The sequence below is a fragment of the Eretmochelys imbricata genome, chromosome 2, assembly GCF_965152235.1.
Source record: "Eretmochelys imbricata isolate rEreImb1 chromosome 2, rEreImb1.hap1, whole genome shotgun sequence".
Lineage (NCBI taxonomy): Eukaryota > Metazoa > Chordata > Testudines > Cheloniidae > Eretmochelys > Eretmochelys imbricata.
In genome coordinates this window covers 109751545-109776745 of record NC_135573.1, presented here as the reverse complement: position 1 = coordinate 109776745, position 25201 = coordinate 109751545, and the positions used below count along the sequence as shown (strand labels likewise).

Here is a 25201-nt window from a genome sequence, read left to right as displayed (position 1 = left end):
GTGTCTCGCGCTCTCACCCCGCTCCCCTCTGTCTGCGCAGCGGCCCGAACTCGAGCCACCCGCGCGTGCTCCCCACTAGCCCCGGGTCCGTAACCGCCGCCTTCCTCGCCCTTCCCCTCCCCCCGCGACTCCGGTTCCGGGCTGCCCGTCTAAACCGCCCCCTCCCCCACCCCCACCCCCACCCCCGCCTCGCTCCGCAGTGCCCGGGCCTGCCCGCCGCGCCCGCCCCGGAGACGGTCCACGGACAGCCGCCGCCGCAGGAGGTGGCGGAGGCCGGGATGTCCGGGCAGCAGCAGCTTCCGTTGACGGCAGCTCCCCAGGCCTCGGGGATCGCCGCCCCCGCCGCTAGCGCCGGCCCTGCGCCGGCCTCGGCCCCGGCGGCCGCGCTGCTGCTCCACCCGCCGCCTCCCCCGCCACCGGCCACCGCGGCCCCGCCGCCTCCCCCGCCTCCGCCCGCCGCCGGGCCTCTGCCCGCCCTGGGCCTGCCGGCGGGGAGCAGCGCCCCGGCCGCCTTCCCGCACGGGGACCCGGCCCTCAACGAGCAGGAGAAGGAGCTGAAGCGGCGGCTGAAGCGGCTGTACCCGGCCGTGGACGAACAGGAAACACCGCTGCCCCGCTCCTGGAGCCCGAAGGACAAATTCAGCTACATCGGCCTCTCGCAGAACAACCTGCGGGTGCACTACAAAGGTGAGAGCCCGGCCCGCCGGGGGGCGTCTGCCCTGGGCTGGATGCAGGGCCCGGCCTCACCGGGGGGGCGCCCCCCTCGTCTCCGCTCCCGCCGGGACCCAGGGCCCTCCCCGCATGGAGCCGGGAGCTAGGCCATGGCTCTCTAGATAGAGACAAACCGCCTGGGGGTGAGAGGGGTATGTACATATGCGGCCTCCCTGGGGCCCCTTGCCCAGTTCCCTGGGGGGGACCTGGGCTCCTGGCTTCTCACCTCGGCGCCCCTTCTACTTAAGTCTGCTCCCCTACTGGGTCTCCTCCTCACCTGGGAGGAAATCGCGCTTGGGAAAGGCACCAGCTTGAACGGGGAGAAGACACAACAAGAAATAACTCTTTCTGAGATCTCCTAAAGAGTTTACATGATCCGGGGTGATCATCCGGGTTCCCCGTTTCCCTCTCTCCCCCCCCCCCCAGTATAAACCCGTGGGAGAGGAGCAGGAAGGCCTATCCGATCTCTTCTCCTTTCTCACTCGGTTTTTTTTTCTTTTTTTGGGGGGGGGAGGCTATAAACTAGTAGACTTCCTCAGCCTGTTGATTCTGTTATCAAACGAGTTTGAGGACAAGCAGGAGAATAAAGCAGAATCGGCATGGTGTCATGTGTCTAGCTACAAAAATAAGGACAAGAAATGCTTTTTGTCTAGAAATGGAGAGAACAGGCGGTATAAGGAGTTATAAGATGCATAAATGTAAAACTACTAAACACGGAAATGTCAGGGAGGGGAAGCCACAGAGAAAACACATCTTGATTTGTAGGAAATGAAACATATGAAATAATAGAATTAAAAGTAGTCACTGATTATAGTCCCTGTGTAAGTACTATACATAATGTTGAGAGTAGTAGTGTGGGTAGTATTCAAGATTAGTTTTTCCTACATTTTAATCTCAATCTCATACTTTGTGCTCAGGTTTCTCACAGATCAGTTTACAGTATTGTTAAGGCTTTTATTGCAGAAGAAAAGATATGCAAATTACATACACTCATGTAAATCAGCCAGAGATAACAATAAGGTACTTTAAGTATTGGTTGTTGTGAAAATGTCATATAAGCTAGAAACATGAGTTCACCCTGACCTGAAAAAAACACACATCTGGCATTCCACGCCCAAGTCCTAAAGTAGAAATGCTTCAGATTAAAAACAGCTTCTGGGTTGGCAACGATGGCGAGGTCAGATTGTAGTCAAAATGAGTATGGGGGAGGGGAGGAATAACCCTAAAACCTTGTGGTTACCCTTTCTCAAAGTTTACAGAGGTGAAGCTCAAGTGAAGTCTTGAGAAATATTTTACGGTTGATTCAAAGAGGAGGAAGATGGCAACACAAAACATATAAATCATGAGATATGGGTGCCAAAAAAGGCTAGATGTATTCTGTAAAATAGCCTACAATAGACAGGTCCTAATCTATATTAAATACAAAATATTCATTTTATGTAACACGAAGTTTGATGCAAACATACAAAAGCCAATAAATTCAAATTTGGTAAGCCTTATTTTAGGCTTTTTGGTTTGTAAGTTAATATTTCCAGGATGTCCTTTATATTTGAATTTTCTGGCTTTTGTTTGGATTTTTATTACTTTGATATTTTTAGGAGTATTTTGTGTGTACTGGGATCTGGCTGCTGTAAGGATTCTCATAGCAAGGACATAGCTTTATGGTTAGCAAGTCCTCCCACTTGTATTTGTTTTTGTTTTGCTGTGTGTTTTAAATAATAGTTTATAATAAACAGGTAGATATAGAATCTTTCTGATCTGTTTTAATGTGACAATATAGTTGTTTTTCTCTTTGCCCTCTTCCTCAGCCCTCCCACCAGCAGGATGTAACCATGTGTTTTTGAAACGTGGGCGGCTACTTAGAGAACATTGGGCACTTGGAAACTAGGGAGATTGTTGCTGTAAAAGTACATTGACTAAGTTATCACGCTAATTACTGTTAACTTAATCTTACTTGATGACAATGCGGGGATGAAGGATGAATAGACCAATGGGGTCACCAGACTAGTCCAAGGGAACGTGGATCAGAAGTGGAGTGGGTGAGGGGCAACTGTAATACACATAGCCTCCTCTCCTTCTCCTAACTAGAAATGTGCTATATTGTTAAAGCAGTGAATGGCTGCTTGAAAACTGCCCATCTTTCCCTCCCTGTTCCATTGTCACCTTTAATTTTGGCCTGGTCTACACTAAGAATTTACATTGGTATAGCTGTGCCATTGTAGTGTTTTACATGTAGACAAGCCCATAGACAGGCATTGGAGTAGCTCCTATATATGCTGGTAGCCCAAGCTTCGCTTCGCTTCTTTGCTTTTGCAATTTTTGGCTAAGCTACGACTGGCACCAACGGACGCCACCCCACTTCTCTGTATCTACTTGTGAGGGGAGAACTAAAAGAAAATAAATGACCAAAGAAAACCCCCAACAACATTAAAAGACGCAAGCAAGACAAAACAAAAAGAAAATAGAAAAGGACAGGACGGAGAATGGATGATGGAAATAAGGAAAGATGGTATCAACTGTGTTCTTGCATTTTATAGAATGTCACCCATTGCAAAACGATTTCAAATAGGGCTCCAATTAAAGAAAAGGTTCAGTCTCTCTAATCTTGTAAGTGCTGGCACCGGCAATACACCTTCAGCTATCTAGACAATGGGGAAGGAACATTTGGTTCTTTGTAGTTTGAGAACCAGTAGTTTTGTTTTTGTAAAGATTTTGATTGGCACATTTGGATTGGGGAGAGATTTGTGGGATTCTCCATCAGTCCACTTGAAAAATAGATCCAGTCGAGACGCATGCAAGACCAAAAAAATGACTCCTTTAGAATCATAGGGTTGGAAGAGACCTCAAGAGGTCATCTAGCCCAATCCCCTGCTCAAAGCAGGACCAAAACCAACTAAATCATCCTCCTTCCTCTTGGTCTTGTTTTTGTACCTTAAATACATTTATTTAACCTTCCTCTGTTGCCCCTCCAACATTCTGATAGAATCAACTTTTCTGGAAGCATTTGTTCCTTATCTGTGATTGGCACTGTTCTGATAACATCATTTTCCTCTCCAAACGTCTTCCCTCTTCATTTCCCTTCCACCTGTTTCTCTCACTTTTGTTTCGCCTCCTGTTTAATGTCCCAAGTGAACTTTCCTCTCTGATGGGAGGTTTCCTTTGTGAAATATTGAAGATGAAGGGAAGAGGAGAGAAGTAAGTTGACGGTAGGAAAATCCTGCCATTGAGTGAGCTTTATGGAGAAAGTGTAGAGGTCAGTGTCGAGGCCACATTTTGATCTCCCAGATATTAGTGTGCAGTATCTTAAAATCGAAACATGCTTATGAAAAAATAATTGTGTGAAAAAACCACTTTTCAGTTTGTAGTCGGTCCTCTGTTTATTTTTTCAGATCACTTAATAATTTGAACAAACTGTCATATTGCCAGATTTGAGTTTTTTGTTTTCTCTGGTTTATGAGAAAAAGGAAATCCATATCTCATGGAGTTTGAGGATTTGTAATTTTCCTGCCCACCACTAGATAGTCCATACAGAGTTTCAGGTAGACAGAATGTCTTCTCCCACGCTTGACAGTTGTGTTGCTTCGTTGTGCATGAATAGCATTCACTGGATCATTGTCTTTTTGTAAACCTAATGTAGAGCACTTGAACTAATCAGATCTGTCTCAAAAGGAGATAGTGGTTACCAGGTCAAGGTGCAAGAGGAAGGACTACAGTCTGATGGCATTAAGATGATGAAAACAGGCCATTAGCATACATTCTCAGGGGCAAACAAAAATTAAAGATCACTGCCAAAACTGTACAACGTTGTCCATCTGAAGCATACTCTCATAAAAATGGTGAGGCTGTGTGTGAGGGGAGCATCTAGCTGTCCTCATATCACCTACCAGAACCAGCATAATTTTTTCCCAAAACTTCTGAGTCAGTCATTCAGTTATGTATTTTAGAAATTCCGATTCTTAATTCTATAGTTTTGTCAAAGTTTAGACATATATGTATTTTTTTCTAAAGTATATATGGGCATCAGTAATACCTCACCTATGTTTCTTAAATCTGTCACAAAATAAATATAAAATAGGAATAAGCTGAAACTGGGCCCTCTGGAACACCGCAAACTATCTACAGATTGATTAGAATTGACCTAGCACTATTTACATTGATTACTTAGACTTTTCTTGGTATAGCTTCATAAATGAGAAAGGTAAAACCATTTCAGAAAAACGTGTTTGTCAACTTGCTAATATACCTTTCATTGTCATCTAACAGTCCTTAGCTGAAGGTGAGAACGTTGATCAGACATAAAGGTCCATTTTTATAGGGTATAGGCCCCAACAAAATGGAATTTGTATGAAAATACTATCTTTGAATTATTGGTTTAAATATTTTTAAATTTTCATTCATTCACAATAAAATGGGAAATGAAAATGTTCCAGTGATTTTCTACCATGTTAATGTTCACCGATACTCTCTGATAGTTATGTTTTCTAATACTGTGTCTGTGATCATAAGCCAAAAAGTAGCACAGGATTTAATTGCGAAGATAATCATAAAGAGATTTACCTAAATAGACAGGACAAACCATAAGCGGTACAGTTTTTCAAACAAAGAGACAAAAAACCAGTAATTCTGGTTGGTTTGTTTTTTAATTTGTTGTTTCCTAGAAACAGAGTTCATTTAGGTCACCTGTGGGTGATTGCCAAACAAAATGGGCAAAAATGATACAATTTGAATAAACAGCCATTGATAGGATTTTTTTCAGTGAGGCTTTGGCTAATAGATATTAACCACACCTTTGTTGACGGTGCAGTCTTTTTTCTTTCCATGTAAAGACAAGTCCTCTCTGAATTGCCTCTAATGCCAAGTTAAAAATCTTCTAGCTGACTTCCAGTGCATCCAGTTGTATCTCTAAATTTCTCTAATAAACAAAAGGGAGGGATCTGGTTGTGGTAATCCTGTTCAGTTTTCCCAGGAGCACTTGAAGTACCACCAAACCAACACTGTGTAAGAATGGCAAAGTGATTCTGTTTTGATTGCTGTCTGTGTTACAGTGGCAAAGTTGGGATCTAATTTTGCCCAATTTAAAACCAAGTGTCATCTGTGGAAGAAATTGAAGTAAGGCAGTATTCAACAGACCATTTTTTGGTCTCATTAAAACCTTTCCCCATGTGTTCACCAAGAGTAGTTTTGTTCTTATTTCTCTTTCAGCTGGCTCACTAAGCTGTCTGCTAAAACTATCAAAAATCAGATTTTGGAACTGTATTTATTTAAGCTGTATTTAAAGAGTGTAAGGTCATGCATAGCTTTGTCCAGCTGGGTACTCCCATTGACTTAAGTAGGACTACTCTACTCAGTGTTTGTGAAGGTATGTGCTTAGAGCAGCGGTTCTCAAACTGGGGGTCAGGACCCCATTTTAATGGGGTTGCTAGGGCTGGTGTTAGACTTGCTGAAGCCCAAGCCCCACCACCTGGGCCCAAAGCTGGAAACCTGCTGCCTGGGGCTCAGGCTTTGGCTTCAGCCCTGGGTAGAGGGGCTTAGGCTAAAGGACCCCTCTACCCAGGGCTGAAGACTTTGGGCTTCATCTCCTCTTCTCTTCCCCTCCTCTCCCCCCTGACCCCCAGGGGCAGCGGAGCTTGGGGTTCGGCTTTGGCTCTTCTTTTCCTTCCCTCCCTGCCCAGGGCAGCAGGTCTGTGGCAGGCTCAGGCTTGAGCCTTCTGTCCCCACTCCTGGGGTCGTGTAGTAATTTTTGTTGTCAGAAGGGGGTCATGATGCAATGAAGTTTGAGAACCTCTGGCTTAGAGCTTTGCAGGATTGGGCCTACATATTACATTTTTGAAAGCTTAAAAATGTCATTTTCAGTAGACGTTAAACTATTATGTTCCAACTGGCTTTTTCAAACGTGTTTTTTTTTTTATGCTAAGATTATTTTTACACTGTGTTCAATTTGTAAATGCCTGAAAAGTCTTTAAGTTAATCAACAGGAATGTCTAGCTGCTATAATAAAAGCAGGAAACCCTATTCACAGAATGTTGTAGCCTCCAAGTTTTTAAAACCTTTTTTGACAAAGTCAGACTTTTGGACAAAGTCAAAGTTTAAACTTTAAAAAGCTAGTTATTGTAATTAGTTGTCTGCAAGCTCTCCTACAAAGTAAAACTAAAATCTGTAGTGGATGGCTGTGAAACGGCTGTGTAAGGTCCTATCTCTTTGCAGAAGACTTTTTTTTTTTTTTTGAAACCCTTAGTTAAATATTTTAAATATACACTTCAAAAATGTCATCCTCTGAAGACCCTTATGAAAAATAAACGAGACACAGGCGATGATAGTCTTTAAAAGGAAAGCTCTCTACTTTAGGTAATGTAGAGAAAAAGGTGGGGATGCTTTACATGTGTGTGTGTGTGTGTGACGTTTGAGATACTCGGCCGACTGCATTCCTTGCAGTAGAATTCACTGTCAAAAGTGATAACCGCAGATCATCTGAGACAAAAACCCGTATATTTAAAATTCAGCGCCTACATAGGAACAATAAGGAAACTTTTGAAGGGACAGAAACTTGAAATGGAGTCAGTTTTTAAAATGAGCTAAAAGTAGTTTGGGGTGCCACTTTCTCCTGAGTCTCCCTGGCAATATAGTGGCTTTACAGTTGCGTTTTCTTAGTTCATAAAATGTTTTTCTCTTCTGTTGTATGAAAGGCCCACACAAATAGCGGAAACTGACTTGAATATACAGTGGAAGCAATTAAACGAACTACAGAAATCACTTTCAAATGGATAAAGTAAACTTGGGAAAATATTTTTTCTGTAGTCAGTTCTTTGGTTTTACTTGTAAACAGGTTGGAATTTTTTTTAACACAAGTAATTTCTAAATTAATAGTACCTCCTTTAAACAGAACAGTCAGAGTTCATGCTCTGCTCACAAGCTTCAGAGAGGCCCCTTTAAGGCTTTGGCTGCTTATTAGGCCCAAGGACTTCTGTATAGACAAGTCTGGCAACCTAATTTATGGCATCTAAACAATGAACTGCTAACACTTAAGAACAAAACAAAAACTTATTCTGGAACTTCTAGAGCTGTAGATTTGCTTATTACTCTAATAGAATCATCCTGGGGTAATTATAACTTACCAGTGTTGAGAAATACAATAAGTGCATTCAGTCTTGTAATTTGAGTACATGGCAGGAGCATGACTTGACTGCAGAAAGTAAATTACAGGCTACTTATAACTTTCAGTAAAAAATCAATGTTGGATTATTCATACAGTTTTTTAAATTAAAAAAAAGAGGTTATTAATGACACATACTAAAGGTAGTACACAGCCAACTAGAATTTGAAAACCACTGTCCAAGGCCAAAAACACAGAGATTAGGACTTCTTGCAGTAGCAGATTGATATAGCATTTGCTGTTTTGTAACCAAAAGAGCAGGGCCTACGTTTACTTATTTGAAGACTTTATGAAGTTAATGCAGTGTTCTCCAGCCTTTCTTGTGGGAATAGCAATATGCTATTCCCAGAAGACCGTGGCGGGCGCCGGACACCTTGCTGTCGAAAAGCGGCAGCGAGAAGAAGCGCCGCCACCGAAATGCTGCAGAGAAACGGCAACGCTTCTCGGTGGCATTTAGGCGGTGGGGTGTCCTTCGGGCGCACAAAAATGCCCCGGTGGATGCCATGGCGCCTGCGGGTGCCATGGCACCTGCGGGCACCGTGTTGGGGACCCCTGGGTTAATGCATTGTTGAAATCAAAGAAATTCAGAGCATGGAAATAAGCCACCTGCTGTGCTTGCTGTAAAGTAACTGACCGTTTTATTGTAGACAACAGTAACAAAATATCTTGAAATTGTTTTAAAGAAATATAAGTATACCAAGCAGTAGATTAAACTCAATTGTATCACATTTCAGTTTATAAAAATCAGTAAATGCTGTGCAACTGAGAAGCCATGCAACGCTTTCAAGACTTATTATGTGGACTGTTGTCCAATTATATAGCCACATTTTATTGCAAACAGAATGAATCTTGTTTTGTAATTATTTGTTTTCAGATATCTGTAAAGCCTTTTTTAAGCATGAGAGTATGTCTCTCGGCATGTTTAGACAAAGGACAATGGCTAGCATATTCTAAACACGTTCATAATAACATTGCTTCATATGCTGTTCCATACACAAATAATGAGTCTGATCAGAAATTTTTTATGCACTGTAGTAAATTGACTACTCAAATCCTTTATTTTGAACAACTGACTTGTACACTGTCAAACTTGCACTTCTACAGTTTACTTTAGGTTTTAATGTAAATTAGTATATTTTAACTGTTTTGCAGGTCATGGCAAAACTCCAAAGGATGCTGCTTCAGTTCGAGCCACACATCCTATACCTGCAGCCTGTGGAATATACTATTTTGAAGTTAAAATTGTCAGTAAAGGAAGAGATGGGTAAGCATTGAATGTATCTGTTTGTTTTCATACTGTTTTTCTGCCTTTCTGGAAGAGTTGCACTTCACGTATTTCTATATTTCCATACCAGTTTTCATTTAATCAGTCTGATCGCTTCAAAGTCAAAACGTATTATTCAATTAAAAAATACTTTATAGCAACTAGATGGCTCAGGAAACTGGTAACAATGCATACAGTGAACTTTTTACCTCTCAGCATTTTAAAGCTAGCCTTCTTCATTATTGACCAGAAATTACCATCTGGCAGCCTGTGGTAGATGAATTACTTAGTCTTGGTTCATTTTCCAATAGTTAAGGATCCTGATTATAAAAAACACAGTAATTAGCATCCTTGTTGGCAGTTTTGGCAGAGGAGTTACAGATTGAATGGCCACAAAGACTGAGCCTGCTCTCTTGGGTGTCGTCCTTTCACAATGTGGTGGAGGCATGTTCTTAAGCTAACATTAAGGAGCTTGCACAGCTACCACCCAATACTGTCCATTATGTGGCCAAATGGAGAAGTTTATTGTCTGGGACTGTCAATCCAGTACCTTTTTCAAGTACTGTATTCATTTTAAAAAGTAAATGATATTTGTGTATATTAAACTACTTGGCATTGAACTATTGTTGAAAACATTTCAAATGTTAAATATGCTGAGTAGATGTTTAGTAATTAAGCAATGACCCCCTGGAAAGAACACAAGGTCTTGAACAGTTGAGCAAGTACAGCTGCTATTTTCCAGAGTGTTTCAGTTTGTGAAAGTCATCATGAGTGTGTCTCTTGTATCTCAGAACTTCCAGGCTGCGTTGCTTCGTAAAAAGGTACATTATCTATCCAGGTAAGGGCTTACTGGGAAAATTCCTCAGTGTGAACAAATAAATAAAGGTGGGTTGGCAAATATGCCTCAATTATATGGGGAACGTTTGTCTTTTGTTTTTTGGTGGGGAAGTTCTAAAAGCAGTAGTATATTTATATATATATTTTTTTTTGCTTGGGGGACTGCACACTGTAACACTTTTGTGGTGTTGCTCTGACAAAAGGTGAGTAATCCTTCTCTGATGTGGTTTAGTAAGTGTATCGTGATAGCATCTAAAGGCCAGAGTAGTATTGGTGTTTCATTGTTACAGGCGTTGTACAAGCATGTAATTGACTTTGAGGTTCCCTAGGCCAGGAATTTTTGTGACAGTTTTTTCTCTTGCCAAGATTATTCAGCTTCAGTAAAGGTGTCAAGAACAGTTAATTTCACTTTGTCCCATCACTTCACCTTCTTTTAAGACACCAGCAAGTCCTCCTTGAGGTAATGGGTAACCTTTTGTCTTTTGGTCAGAGCATGGACTAGATAGGGACATATTGGGAAGACAGCCTCTCAACAGAATATGGTGCAAAGACAGGAAGCTAGCTGAGGGATTGTAGGAGGGGTTGGGGGATCAGAAGAGGAAGTTTACTAAAGCAGTCTTTTGGATAGATGTCGTGAGAGTTTAGAAGATTTTTTTTACGGCATGTCAAGTGACTGCTAGTGCATGAACAAAGATTTTGGCAGTGAGAATAGTGGGGCAAGAGTGGATTTTGATTGAGTTAATGTGGAAGAAGCAATGGAGATTGGATATGGGGTGGGATGGGGTACCAGTGCGTTATAAATCAGATTACACTGAGGTTGCAAGCCTGGGAGACAGGAAGGATAATAGTAGTCAGTGGAGATAAGGGAGTTAGAGGAGAGGGAAATAATTAGTTTTGGTTTTGGAATGATTAAATTTGAGATGACTGCACGTGAGGGTGCCCTAAAGTTTCCTCTTGAAGCTCTGTAAGACGACTTTTTGGGTGTTCTTGATGCGATGGTCTCTGTGGCTTACCTAACTCCTTCTGACAGTTCAGCCATCCCACCTTGTTTTTCCAAGTGCCTGTCTCAGGCTGTGTCTGCCCTTCAAGAGCAATACTGGCACAACTGGGTCACTTCAACTACTGCACTGTGCTGTAGACACTAGCTACAGCGATGGAAGGGCTTTTCCTCATCAGTATAGTAAATCATCCCTACCCCCCCCCCACCCCCGCCCCGAGAGGCAGTAGCTAGGTAGATGGAAGAAAACCTACTCCAAAGAGCCAAACAATATAGCTTAAGACAGAAGGCAACAAGTGACTCTAACAAACAGGGGAAGGAATAGGGAAAGGTAATAGTATTAAGATTATAAGCTGTTTGGAACAGGGACCATCTTGTTCTGTTTTCTACATGCCTCACACAGTGAGATTGTAGTCCATGATAGTTGGGGAGCTCATAGGTGCCACCACAGTACAAATAAACAATTGCACAAGTTGATTGTTTCCAATTTCTTTAAAATGTGTTAGTTTAAAAAAAAATCAACCAACCACTGCCTTGTTTCTAGTATTTGCTTTGTTATCCTGTGCCTCTTTCTGGATAGTTTTACTCCTTAAGCCTCTGCCTATTTCTAGAGTCTGTTTGGTTTTTATCTTCTCTTAACTCCACCCCCGCCCTTTTGTTTTGGTGGCACTCTGTGGCCATGTCTACACTATCTGCCGGATCGGCGGGTAGTGATCAATCTGTTGGGGATTGATTTATCTCGTCTAGTGTAGACGCGATAAATTGATCCCCGATCGCTCTGCTGTCGACTCTGGAACTCCACCACTGCAAGAGGCGGAAGCGGAGTCGACGGGGGAGTAGTGGCCGTCGATCCCACGCCGCGAGGACGTGAAGTAAGTGATTCTAAGTTGATCTAAGATACGTTGACTTCAGCTACGCTATTCTCGTAGCTGAAGTTGCGTATCTTAGATCGATCCCCACCCCCAGTGTAGACCAGGCCTGTGAAACATTGGGAAGGGAGGTGGGAATGGTGAAAGATGAGAGAGGAGGAATGAAGGGGAGTAGAGGAACAAAGGATGTAGGCATGGAGAAGAGGAAATAGGGAAAAGTGTGGCAATAAGGATCAGGTGGCATGAAAAGTCAGAATAAGTAATAACTAAATGTCAACAAGAACTCCTTTAACACCAGTTGGAAATGTCAGTGGTGTTGATTTGGAGAAATGCAGGCTCAGTGTCAGGAGGAATGTTTAAATATCAGTCTGTAAAAGTGTACAAGCCTCTGCTGATCCAGCAGCCTTTTTTGGAGAGCTGGAGACTTCTAAGATTTGACTATGGTGCCTGGGAAGCAACTGTTGGGACTCATTATCTGTGAGCAAGGCCACAATGGCTCCAGTAAGAAGGGTGGGTAGGGCATGGTGAGGAACCTAAAACAAAAACCTGTGTTCCCTTACGTCCCTTGACTGTCAAGCTAAAAACACTGCTTCCAGAAAAGTCTATTCATGCATTTAAAAATAGTGGGAGTGATGCCTTGTTTCAAATATTGACTCCAATACACTGTCACTTACTGTTATAGGCAACCCTCATCAGTGTAAAAAAAACACATTTGTGCTTTGGTAAACATTGGGTATCACAGTACTTACTGACAAAATGTTCCGTGATGCACTTGGGGAAATGTTTCTTGGTTATTGTATCAATGAGATGGTTATATATATTAAACCTTTCTCTAAGGTGTTGAATGCATGCCTTATTTACTGTAATTTTGTATTGGAAAACTGAAGTCAGTTAGGTTTTTTTTTTTTTTTTTATGTGACTACTCAAAAATGTAAAGTTAGTGCTCGGGAACATGAGTGGCCAATAGTACTTGTCTGAGTCAGGCATTGTACAGTCAAGCACTTTGCTAGCTTCTGCACACAGCTCTCAATACACGCAGTCTGATCTTGGTCTCTAGAACGGTTACTGGACTATGCCAAATTGTGGTGGTCTAGAGGTGATGATAAATGGAGCTAGGATGAGATCACTAATCCATTTTTTCTTTAGTGACCCTCACTGAGATTTGAGCCGTAGTCTCCAGACCCACTGTATAATCGTAGAAATTGTAGGACTGGAAGGTACCTCGAGGTCATCCACAACCTCCCTAGGAAATTTTATTCCAGTGCTTAACTACCCTGGCAGGAAGATTTTCCTAATGTCCAACCTAAAGTGCCCTTGCTGCCATTGAAACCCATTGCTTCTTGTCCTATCCTTACAGATTAAGGCAGGGGTGGGCAAACTTTTTGGCCCAAGGGCCACATCGGGGTACAAAACTGTACGGAGGGCTGGGTAGGGAAGGTTGTGCCCCCCAAACAGCCTGGCACCTGCCCCCTGTCTGCGCTCTTCAAAACCCCTGGCCCATGCAATCCCTGCTCCTTGTCCCCTGACTGCCCCCTCCCGGGACCCCTGCCCCTAACGGCACCCCCCCCCCCCCGAACCTCTGCTTTATCCAACTGCTCCCTGTTCTCTGACTGCCCCCCCATCCAACAACCCCCTGCCTGTCCCCCAGGACCAACTGCCCCTTATCCAACGCCCCGGCCCCCTTAACATGCTGCTCAGAGCAGCATGTCTGGCTGCTGCGCCGCCCGGCCGAAGCCAGACACGCTGCTGCGCTGCCCTGCATAAGCGGGCAGCCTCGCTGCCCAGAGCGTTGCCTGCGCAGTGGTGTGGCTGGGGGGGAGATGGAACAGCGGGGGAGGGGCCGGGGGCTAACCTCCCAGGCCAAGAGCTTGGGGGACAAGCAGGACGGTTCTGCAGGCCATAGTTTTCCCACTTCTGGATTAAGGAGAACAATTTTTTCATCTTCCTTCTTGTAACAGCCTTTTATTACTTGAAAACTGTCATGTCCCTCCTCAGTCTTCTCTTCTCCAGACTAAACAAACCTAGTTGTTTCAATCTTTCCTCGGAGATCATATTTTCTAGACTTTTAATAATTTTTGTTGCTCTCCTCTGGACTTTCTCCAGTTTGTTCACATCTTTCCTGAAATGTGACACCCAAAAGTGGACACAATACTTGAGGTGAGGCCTTATCAGTGTGGAGTAGAGTGGAAGAGTCTTGCTTACAACACTTCTGCTAATAAATCCCAGAATGATGTTTGGGTTTTTTTTTTTTTTTTTTGAAACAGTGTTACACTGTTGACTCCTATTTTGCTTGTGATCCACTGTAAGCCGCAGATCCCTTTCTGCAGTACTCCTTCCTAGGCAGTCATTTCCCATTTTGTCTATATGCAATTGATTGTTCCTTCCTAAGTGGAGTACTTTGCATTAGTCCTTATTGAATTTCATCCTGTTTACTTCAGACCATTTCTTCAGTTTGTCGAGGTCATTTTGAATTTTAATCCTATCCTCCGAAGCACTTGCAATACCTCCCAGCTTATTTTTCGTTAACTTTATAACTGTACTCCCTATGCCATTATCTAAATAATTGATGAAGATATTGAACAGAATGGGACTCAGGACTGATCCCTGCAGGATCCCACTCAATATGACCTTTCAACTTGACTGAACCACTGATAACTACTCTCAGGGAATGGTTTTCCAACCAGTTACCCACCCACCTTATAATAGCTCCATCTAGGGCTAGGCTATATTTCCCTAGTTTGAGGTGGTCACGTGAGACAGTACCAAAAGTATTACTAAAGTCAAAATATACCACATCTACTGCTTTCCTCCTATCCTTAAGGCTTTTGTTACCCTGTTAAAGAAAGCTCTTCGGTTGGTTTGACATGTTTTGTACTTGACAAATCCATGTTGACTGGTACTTATCGCCTTATTATCTTCTAAGTATTTGCAAAATGATTGCTTGATTATTTGTTCCATTATCTTTTTGGGTATTGAAGTTAAGCTGACTGGTCTGTAATTCCCTGGATTGTCCTTATTCTCCTTTTTATCGATTTGGCACTATATTTGCCCTCTTCTAGTCCTCTGGAGTCTTTCCCAAGATACTTGCTAATGGCTCAGATATCTCCTAAGTCAGCTCCTGGCATATTCTAGGATGGATTTCATCAGGCTCTGGGGTCTTGAAGACATCTAACTGGACTAAGTAATTTTTAACATGTTCTTCAGATAGTGTTTCTATGGGTGCTCCGCTGTAGGTGTGTCTGCATCCCTGCACTTCTGATCAGAGGTCTTCGGTAGCACTGTCTGTTCGGCTTGCACATGCGTTCTCTCCCACTCATGCTCTGCCTTGAGGCTAACTAGTGCTGTGTGGGCTAAAACCCTCATTTCCTTCTCAGTTGCCCCTGGATAGAGATACTTTACCTCTTAGAATCCCTTTATCTTAGATGTTCTTAGTGTGATAGGGTTTCAGTTACATTTTGTCCCTTCCCTGTTAAAATATATTTATCCCTTTCCCCCCCTCCCTCCCCCCCCCCCTCCCAGAGATTGTCCCCAGCAAGGGGCATGTCTGATACCTCTTAAGCCCAGGGGAGCTTCTCCTGCAGAGAGGCCATACCAATAACAGATGGACATTCCCACTGTGTCCATTGCCTCAGAGAGGCCCACATTCCACAGAAGTGTACTTTTTGCCAGTAGCTAAATGCCTGATTCTGGGAAAAACTGGAACTAAAGCTGAAACTGCTCCTGGTGGAGGGACCTCTGCAACCAACCCAGTTCCCGAGGCTCACCTCATCAAAGAGACATTACTGCAGCCTTCTACCTCCAAAGGGGGTGAACCAAGGAAGAAACCTTCAGATTCCAAAAAAGAGAGCTACGAGCCCTCACAGTGAGCCCTGAGGAGATCTCCGGCACGTTTGGTCATTTCAGTACCGATGGCTCCTAAGCATGGAACCAACAAATCGCGTGGGTCATTCAGTGCAGACACTGCTACTAAGCGAAGGACCCTATAGGCACAGGTGCTGAGGCAGTGGTACCACCAGTTGGAGATAGGAGTATGGGCTGTACCACTGTCTCCGTGAAGAGAGCACCAGTGTGGAAGACCTCTGTACTGATGACAGCTAAACAACCTTGTTCGGACTGCTCATCTTGGCCAACGTCGCCAGATTGCTTGGTACTGACAAGTCAGCAATGGAAAGGCCTGATAGTACTGATTGCCACGGTACCATAGGAATTTTGGTTTTCTAAGGATCTGGTGGTATCTGAGAGTACCCTTTACTTAGTGCTGGAGCCCCAGTACCGGGCACAATTTGACCACTGGAGTCACCACGGTACCGAGCTGTTCACCTCCAGTCTCCTTGTCTGCTCCACCAATATCCAGTGAAGACTCTCAATACAACCAGGAGGATGCTCTCTCTCGCCACTCTTGTTATGCTCCTTCCCACCATCAATCTAGGCCTTCCCAGATACACCTTTTGTTCTGGACCTCAACCACCAGGATATGACCAGCAATGGGCTCTGCCACCCATGCCCTTTCCACCACCCCAGTGGCCTTACTGGATCCATGGGTGGCCTATAGGCACCAGACTTCCTGGGCATCTAGTGTCACCCCCCAGGAATCCGTGAGGTCCCCTCCCTCTGCCTCCATATCTAGAGCCTCCTGAGCAACAGGAGATTGGACTAGAAGAGGAGGCCACATCACAATCTAATTTCTTTTCCTTGTTTCCAGATGAGGCAGTGATGCCCACTCCTGCATCCATGGCAGAGGTTTTCAAGACCTTACAAAGAGAGTAGTGGATACACTGAAAATCCCTCTAGAGGAGGTGAAGGACACCCACCGTAAGTTCCTGGACATATTACATACATCCTCCTCAAGGATTGCCCTCCCCATCAACGAGGCCGCTTTTTGATCTGGCCAAGCTTATATGGTAAACACCAGCACTGGTCACACCGACATGTGAAAAGGCCGGCAAAATGTATTATGTGCCCCTCAAGGATATGGAATTTCTCTTCTGTCACTTTTCACGTGATTCCATTGTGGTGGATGTGGTGAAACTACAGTGGCCGTCAGCATCACTCGAAATCCACCCCTAATGATAGGGACTGGAAAAGACTTGACTTGTTTGTGAGGAAGGCCGACCTGCTCTTCTGCAACTTTTCAATTCCAAATTGCAAACTACCAGGCCCTAAGGGCCAAATAAAATCCTATGAACTATGCCAAATTTAACACCTTTATTGAACACCTGCCAGAGTCTCTCAGACCGATTTCATGCCATCGTTCATGAGGGACAGTTAGTGGAGAGAATAGCACTCCAGACCGCACTAGATACCATGGGTACTGTGGCCTGCTCGATTTCAACAGTGGTTGTGATGCAATGGGTGTCATAGCTGCATCTTTTGGGGCTGCTGAGGGAGGTTCAGATAATGGTTGAGGACCTCCCCTATAAAGGCTTGAAACTGCAGATAAAACCAGTGCCTCACTCTACACTCTGAAAGATTCCAGGGCCACACTATACTGAGATCTATATACCTGGACAGAAAAGGAAATTTAGTCCTCAGTCTTCTCATAAGTCACATCTGACTCAGTACCCACCACAGCGCTACTATGACTACAGCGGAATAAGTCCAAATTTCAAAGGTGCAGACCATCAGGTCTTCCATGTCACAACCTTCCACCTCAAAACACCAGTTTTGACTCGTTGGTCACGGCCCCGAGAGATCACTACCGATAACACCAGCTGCAATTTTCCGACCTCTCTCATCCCTTTGGATGCCACCTTGATCTGTTATGTCAAAATTGGGAACACACAATTTCCAAACCCCATCTGTCAGATGTTCTCTCCAATGGGTATTCAATTCATTTAACCCCCCTCTCTGCCCTTCCTCAGGCACCCTTCTCACAAGAGACTGTTAAGATAGGAAATAGGAGGTAGGAGTTGATCTATGCCTAGGAGCCATAGAACCTGTTCCTGTACATCTCTGAGGCAAAGGTTTTTATTTCCAATATTTCTTGATCCCCCAAGAAACGGAGTTTGGAGACTTATACTGGATCTCAGAGCACTGAACAAAGTTGTGAAGGCTCAGAAATTCAAGATGGTCACACTAGCAGTGATTATTCCATCTCTAGAACAGGGAAATTGGTTCTCCGCTCTTGACCTCCAGGATGCCTATTTCCACATATCTGTTCTGCCATCCCACAGATGATTCCTCCGGTTTACCCTAGGTCAGGACCATTACTAATACAGAATACTCCCCTTCGGCCTCTCATTGACTTCCAGAGTATTCTAAAAAGTTCTCTCCATAGTAGTGGCTCACCTATGCACTTGGGGGGTCATGATCTACCCATACAAGGACTGTCCCCTCAGGAGCCCACTCCTTCGATGATGGCCACCCACAGAACTGTGGAAGTATTTACGAAGCTAGGGTTACAAATCAATGTCCAAAAGTCAGCCTTAACTCCGGTACAGCATTTGGAGTTTATAGGGGCCGATCTCTATTCCTTGCAAGCAAGAGCGTTCCTTCCACAACAGATTCCACAGTCTGTCCATGCTCATAAGTTCAGGCCAGTCCATAGACATCAGCCAGGCATTGGCACGCTTTTGTAATATCTTACGCCAGACTATACATGAGGTGTATTCAGACACGGTTCAATTTGGCTCACAGACCAAACAAAAACAGGTTAGACAAACCTCTCTTGATGCCCTCCAGGATCAAACACTTGCTGGGTCTTTCTACCAACCCAGGGAATGTTTGCACAGGGGTCCGGTTTGCACACTCTACACCCCTGACATTGCTTCTCACTATGGATGCATCCCTCATAGGTTGGGGAGCACATCTCAACAACCTCATACTCAAGGCAAGTGGTAGTCCATGGAGAGGACTCTCCACATCAACCTCCTTGAACTCAGAGTAGTCGGGAATGCTTTTGCTCTTTCTTCCACTGGTCAGAATATGCACATGAAGATCATGACAGATGACACCGCGTGCATGTATTACGTAAAGTGTCAGAGGCTCCAGATCATTATCCTTATGCACAGTAGCATTAAAGCTATAGAACTGGTGCATTCACTACAGTGTTCTAATATCAGCAGTCTACCTACCAGGGATGCAGAATATAATAGACAGTCTCAGTTGCAAGTTCTCACACGACCATGAGTGGGAAGTGAACCCAGCAGTACTCCACAGTGTATTCTGTCAGTAGGGGACATCAACAACAGACTTATTTGCTACTTACCTGAACATGACATGCTCACGCTATTGCTCCAGGGCTTGCCTCGAACAGCACTCATTAGAGGACATGCTCATTCTTCCATGCAACAAGGGCCTTCTATATGCCTTCCCCCCATTCCCTTTGCTGTTGAAAGGCCCGTTAAACATAAAAAGGGAAAAAACAAATGTCATGCTAATTGCTCCCACCTGGGCTGAGGCAGATGTGGTACCCGTACCTGTCACAGTTTGCGACATGTCCACAGATCCCTCCTCAACCCACACCTTACCTCCTCTCGCAGAACAAAAGACACATTCTCCATCCCAATCTATGGATGTTCCGTCTCAAGGCTTGGGTCCTTCATGGTTCCAACATGGTTCCTGCTCCAAGGAGATACAGGAAATACTACTACACAGTAGAAAATTGGCTACCCATCATACTTACCTGAAAAAGTGGACTAGGTTTCAGGTTTGGTGTAATTCCAGACAAATTACCCCAACATCTTCTTCTCTCCTCGTGGTGTTAGACTACATGCTGGATCTCAAGGGGTCAGGGCTGTTCTTCAGTTCGCTCAAAGTACACCTGGCAGCCATGCTGACTTTCCATCTACAAGTAGAGGGTTACTCAGTTTTATCACACCCAACTACAAAGAGATTCCTCAAGGGCACAGTGAACCTCTTTCCCCAACCCAGACATCCAACTCCAATGTGGGACCTAAATCTAGTTTTAAAGAGCCTCACTAGACTTCCTTTTGTACCTGTGGCCACTTGTTTGCTCACATACTGTCAATGAAGATAGGTTTTCTGGTAGCCATCACCTCAGCAAGGAGAATAGGGAAAATAGTGTCACTAATGGCATATTTTCCCGCCCACCCCGCGAACAGTATTCTTTAAAGACAAGGTTACCCTTGGGTCATACCCAGAGATCATCCCCAGGGTGACCTCGTCTTTTCATATAAACCATCTGATCACCTCCTGACGTTTTACCCTAAGCCTCATCATGATAACAAGGAGGCTATAATGCACATGCTAGACATTAGGAGAGCCCTGGCCTTTTACCTGGATAGGATGAAGGCCTTTAGGAAATCTTCTGAGCTTTCCCTTTCCGTTGTGGAAAGGTCTAAAGGCACAGCGATATTGGCCCAGACACTCCCCAAATGGGTCTTGAACTATATTAGACATTGCTATCATGTTCTCAGTGTGGTACCTCCATCTGCAATCTGTACACACTCCACAAGATCAGTTTTCTCCTTTGTCGCCTTCTTCAAGAATGTTCCTATCTTGGAAATCTGCAGGGCAGTGACCTGGGCATCTGTGTATACCTTCGCAGAACATTAGTGGAGTCTCTGCTTCCGATGCTATCTTTGGCTCTGCAGCATTATCATCCATAACAGACTCGACTCCAAAGTCCCAACTTCCCATGGGGGATTCTGCTTCACTACTCGAAGAAGAGAGTTACTCACCTTGTGCAGTAACAATGGTTCTTTGAGATGTGTGTCCCTATGGGTGCTCCACAACCCTTCCTTTTCCCTTCTATTTTGGAGTTCTCAATAGGGACTCTGCATCAGAGAAGGAACTGAGGGTGGTTTGCCCACGCAGTGCTAGTTAGCCTCGAGGCAGAGCACGAAGTTGGGGGAGAGCGCATGTGCGGGCCAGACTCTGCTACCAAAGATATCTGATCAGAAGTGCAGGAACGCAAACATGCCTACGGTGGAGCACCCATAGTGGGGACACATCTCGAAGAACTATCATTACTGCACAAGGTGAGTAACTCTTTCTTTCCGTATTTTAACCTCAGGTCCTACGTCATTTTCACTGGCGTTGCCTACGTTACACACACAGTTGCTATTAACCTTTTTGGTGAAAACTGAAACAAAGAAGTCATTTAGCACTTCTGCCATTTCCATGTTTTCTGTTATTGTCTTCCCCCCTCATTGAGTAATGGGCTTACCCTGTCCTGGGTCTTCCTCGTGCTTCTAATGTATTTGTAGAATAGTTTCTTGTTACCACTTATGTAGTCTGACCTCATATATCACAAACCACTAGACATCACTCAGGTATCTCTGTATGAAACCCAAAAACATTAGACCAAAGTGTCTACATTCTTAGGAGATTTTACTGTGTGCCACAGGCAGAGAACAGGAGAGATTAAGGTGCCATTGGGGCCCCTGCAATAGCAGGGAATTGATTAGATGAGAGATGCCCATATGGTCCCAGCTGGTGAACCACACCTCATTGCACAGAAAGGTGAAAAACCCCCAAGATCCCAGCCAATCTGACCTGGTGGAAAAATTCCTTGCTCGCCCCAGCTCTGGTGAATTACTGCGACCCTGAGCATGTGAGCAAAACAGAAGCCAGGCATCTGGAAAGAGGATTCGCTGTACCATCCTAGAACACTGGTCCACCTTGTCTTGTGTTCTGTCTCCAGCTGTGGTCCCTGAAGCTTAATTGGAAGACAAAACCAAACTCTTCCTTCTTCCCAGGGATACATCTAGTCAATTGTGCACAGTGGGAGGGGGAGAAACCTCCCTGAGCTATTCAGGCAACTGGTTGAAGTCCTGAAGCATAAGATTTGGTTTATCATTCTCTTTATGCAGAGCTGCACATGTTAAGAACATCTTGAGGGCAATGAGGGCAATCCAGTTCTCCCCTGGGCCTGTGAAGGAAGTGGATGATTGGGAGTAGGGGTGGAGATCTTATAGTCATAGATTCCAAGGCTAGAGGGGATCACCAAGGCCAGACAGCCCACTCCCTACCCTCCCTCTCCAGGCTGTAGAATTCCCCCCCAGAAGCTGGATTAAAGTTTTTTAGGAAACAATCCAGTCTTGTCCTAAAGACTTGAAGCGATGGTGAGTCTGCTGCCACCCCTGGTAAACTGCACCAGTGGTCAACCACAATCCCACCAAGGAAACTGAATCTCATTTCAGGGTTGAATCTATCTAACTTCAACCTCCAGCCACTGGATCCTGTCTCACACTTGTCAGCAAAGTCAGAAAACGGTGTTAGGGATGAGTTGTGTTCTTACTTTGAGTTTAGGGACAATTGTGAACAATGTTATCTCCAAGGAGCATAGCTTCTATCTTACTTATTTGGCTGCCTTGGTATGAAATATTTGAGTGTTTTAGGAGAGAATATGGGTTACGTTAGTAGGAAACCTGTGGTGAGCTTACTATGAAATAAACCGCCCGTAACATGGAATATATGGCTGTTCTAGTAGGAAATAGGAACCTACCTTTGTAGGAAATATGCTGTTGCCATGGTATGAAATGTATGAGTATTTTCAAACAGAACATGTTGCTAATTTCATATACACTGTACAAATATGAATGTTTAATAAATAACAGTACCTTATAAACTTGGCATTTAAAAAAGTGTACACCTTATTTGGAACATTGTAAATGAAAACAAAGTTTTTAAAACAAAAGTGAGCATACCTTTTTGCTGTAAAGGTCATAAATATGTGTATGTAGGGCCTTACGTTGTTCTCTGCATCTTGGGGAGTGGCATGGTGGTAGAATGGCATCTCCCTAGTTTGTGACGGAGTTAAAGGTATCTCCCAAAGCCAGCATTTTCTTTGTTGTTTTGTGGCACAGAATGCCTTGAAAGACCGGTTTCTGGATGAGGTTGTACTGAATGATCTGTTTCACAATTCAGATATTTTCAGAGATAAAGGGCTGCTGGGCACGCACAGGTTGTGACATAGGCACAGAATGTGGCTGAGTCCTTGAACACAGGTGCCTTAGTCTGCAGGAGGATGATCTTTCCAGCATATTCAGCACCTGTGTCTAAGTTTTAGCCATTTTTCTGTCCTCCTCCCTCTTCTTTTTGTCATGCTTCAGGAGCTCTTCCCTCCACACATCTTTCTGTCCCTCTCTTTGGATGTGTTCAAGAGCTCTTTGAATGCCCTCTCTTGAGCACCTATTTCTGCTATATAGGACAGGCATTTGCTTTATGTTAGCATCCTGTCCTTGGTCATTTCAAAGTTTCAATAGTTATGGGGGGAAAAAACTAGTTGTTGGTCCATCTGTAGTATTTATGCCAACAGTGATTAAAATGTTGACTCTCCCTCCTCCCCCCCCGGCCCCCCTTGATGTTGGAATTGCAATCCCTTGGGCTTTTTTGTGTTTTGCTTGGACATGGTAAGACACTTTCAAATTATTCCCATTTTGAGTAGGATCATTGGCCCTGTGGTATGAAGGCAGCAGCAGGGAGTTACTTCCTCCACAACTAGGAGGATAATAAATAAAAGGTGCAGACTGGCATGCTGCTGGCAGAGTGGGGGTGGGGGGGAAGCATCATTCAGCCTAGTTAATTGACTTTACACTTCTGTAGGTTGTGCTTACTATGGAGCAGCAGCTTTCAACCTGGAGTCCGAGGTCCCCTGGGGGGCCACGAGCAGATTTCAGGGAGTCCACCAAGCAGGGCCAGCATTAGACTCACAGGGGTCCAGGGCAGAAAGCAGAAGCCCTGCTGCCCCAAGCCCCGCCACCTGGGGCTGAAGCCTGAGCAACTTACTTTCACTGTGCCCTGGTGGCCCTGGGCAGTTGCCCTGCTTCCTACCCCCTAATGCTGGCCCTGGCTTTTCCATGCAGAAAAACAGTTGTTATAGTACAGATGGGCCATGGAATTTTTATAACATGTTGTGGGAGGCCTCAGAAAGAAAAAGGTTGAGAACCCCTGCTATGGAGGATGTTACACTCAAGTGTGTCCACAAGAATCAGAGGAGGAAATTTTTCAGAAAGGCAATGGACAAACCGGGAAAATATGCCATGCTACTATGTGCCAGAATAGTGACCCCAGAGCAGGTCTAGCAGTGGAAGAGATCCACAAGCTATCTGAGATTGCTCTATTGCCATGTAATCTCAGTGCTAAATTGGAGTATTACCTTTGTCTTAAACTTTCTTTTGTAACACCCAAGGATCAGCATAAAGTGTACTGCAAAATAAATATGAAATTCACCCACACTGGAACTACTGCAGAATTCTAAAGTACCTTAAAATCTTTCTTTTTGAGATGTTGATGTAGCATGATTTGGTCAGTTTACCTCATAATAACTTGCATTGCCTCAAGGCTGATGGCAGTGATGAAACTAAGATCCAGAAACTTTTTTTGCTTTCTTTTCTGTACGTGGTGGGTTAAATTCTTATAGTGCTTTACGTTTAATTTTTGTAATGTTTTTGTACCAAGCCTTGTCTGAGTTAGCTCATAATGACTCACATTAGCTAAAAGTGGAGAGGGCAATAATAAAACTGGGCATTAATAAAAGTGAATCCATTGCTTTTTTCTTTTCTGTATTTCCTGCTATGATAAAAAGTGCTTTTCTTTTAAAACTTATTAACTCCCATGGTGCTGCTGTCTTCGGTGGGAGGCATACTTAGGTAGGGGAGGAAACAACAACAAACACACCATGGTAAGGTGTGTGGGAAAGGAGGCAGCAAGATAGTGGTGGCTGAGTTAGCAAAGGGGGGGGCGGAAATGGCTGAGTTTATATATTCTTTGCCATGGCCTCCATTTTCACCAAGAGGGGTGGGGGTGTAAGTTCAGGTGGCAATGTGATTGTAGACAAATATTATGGCATCCTTATTGTACTCAGAAGTAAGTTGCTCAAAACCTCTTTCGCATAAACTTATATAAAAATATACAATACTTAGTGTTCCCCTCCACAGTTTTTCTCTCCTTGTGATGCAGCAGGAACATCTGGCTGTGATTCATTCAGCCCCTGAGTCTCTGGGACTGAGTCCACTTCTGTATCTGCCATAGCAACAGGATATGAGGTTCAGTATAGCTATCTGCATGCTCCGCATCCTCTCCACTGTCAGCAGGGTTTTCTTTGGTGTCCACACAATACAGTAGCTCAGTGATGGCATCTCTCCCAGATATATGAGAGTCACTGTAGCCACAGAACCTCTAAGATCTCTTTATACTCTTAGCCCAGCTGGATCTCCTTTTCCTTAGTGCAGCACTGGGTTGAATCCCTGTTGTGCTTTCTCTCCATTTGTTTGGATAACTACTGGTATACTTGTGTGTTGTGGTGGTTCTACTTCAGATGATTACACACACCTCTCTCCAAAGGGCAATGAAGTGGAAATCTTTGTCACAACAAGACCACACTGATGCATGAGGTATGACTGCCTAATCGATGATCAGGAGAATAACACAGGTATCTGAAACCCACACAAGGTGGAATTGCAAAG

General features: G+C 44.2%; 1 protein-coding gene across 1 annotated transcript in view; it reads left to right on the top strand.

Annotated features, from left to right (window-relative positions):
* Nucleotides 1-263: 263 nt before the first annotated feature.
* RANBP9 (RAN binding protein 9) overlaps nucleotides 264-25201 on the top strand; it is a 70447-nt gene continuing 45509 nt past the window's right edge. The window contains exons 1-2 of the mRNA XM_077810594.1: nucleotides 264-687; nucleotides 9014-9125. Coding sequence (XP_077666720.1) covers nucleotides 279-687; nucleotides 9014-9125 — 521 coding nt within the window. The 5' untranslated portion in view covers nucleotides 264-278. The remainder of the gene's footprint in view (nucleotides 688-9013; nucleotides 9126-25201) is intronic.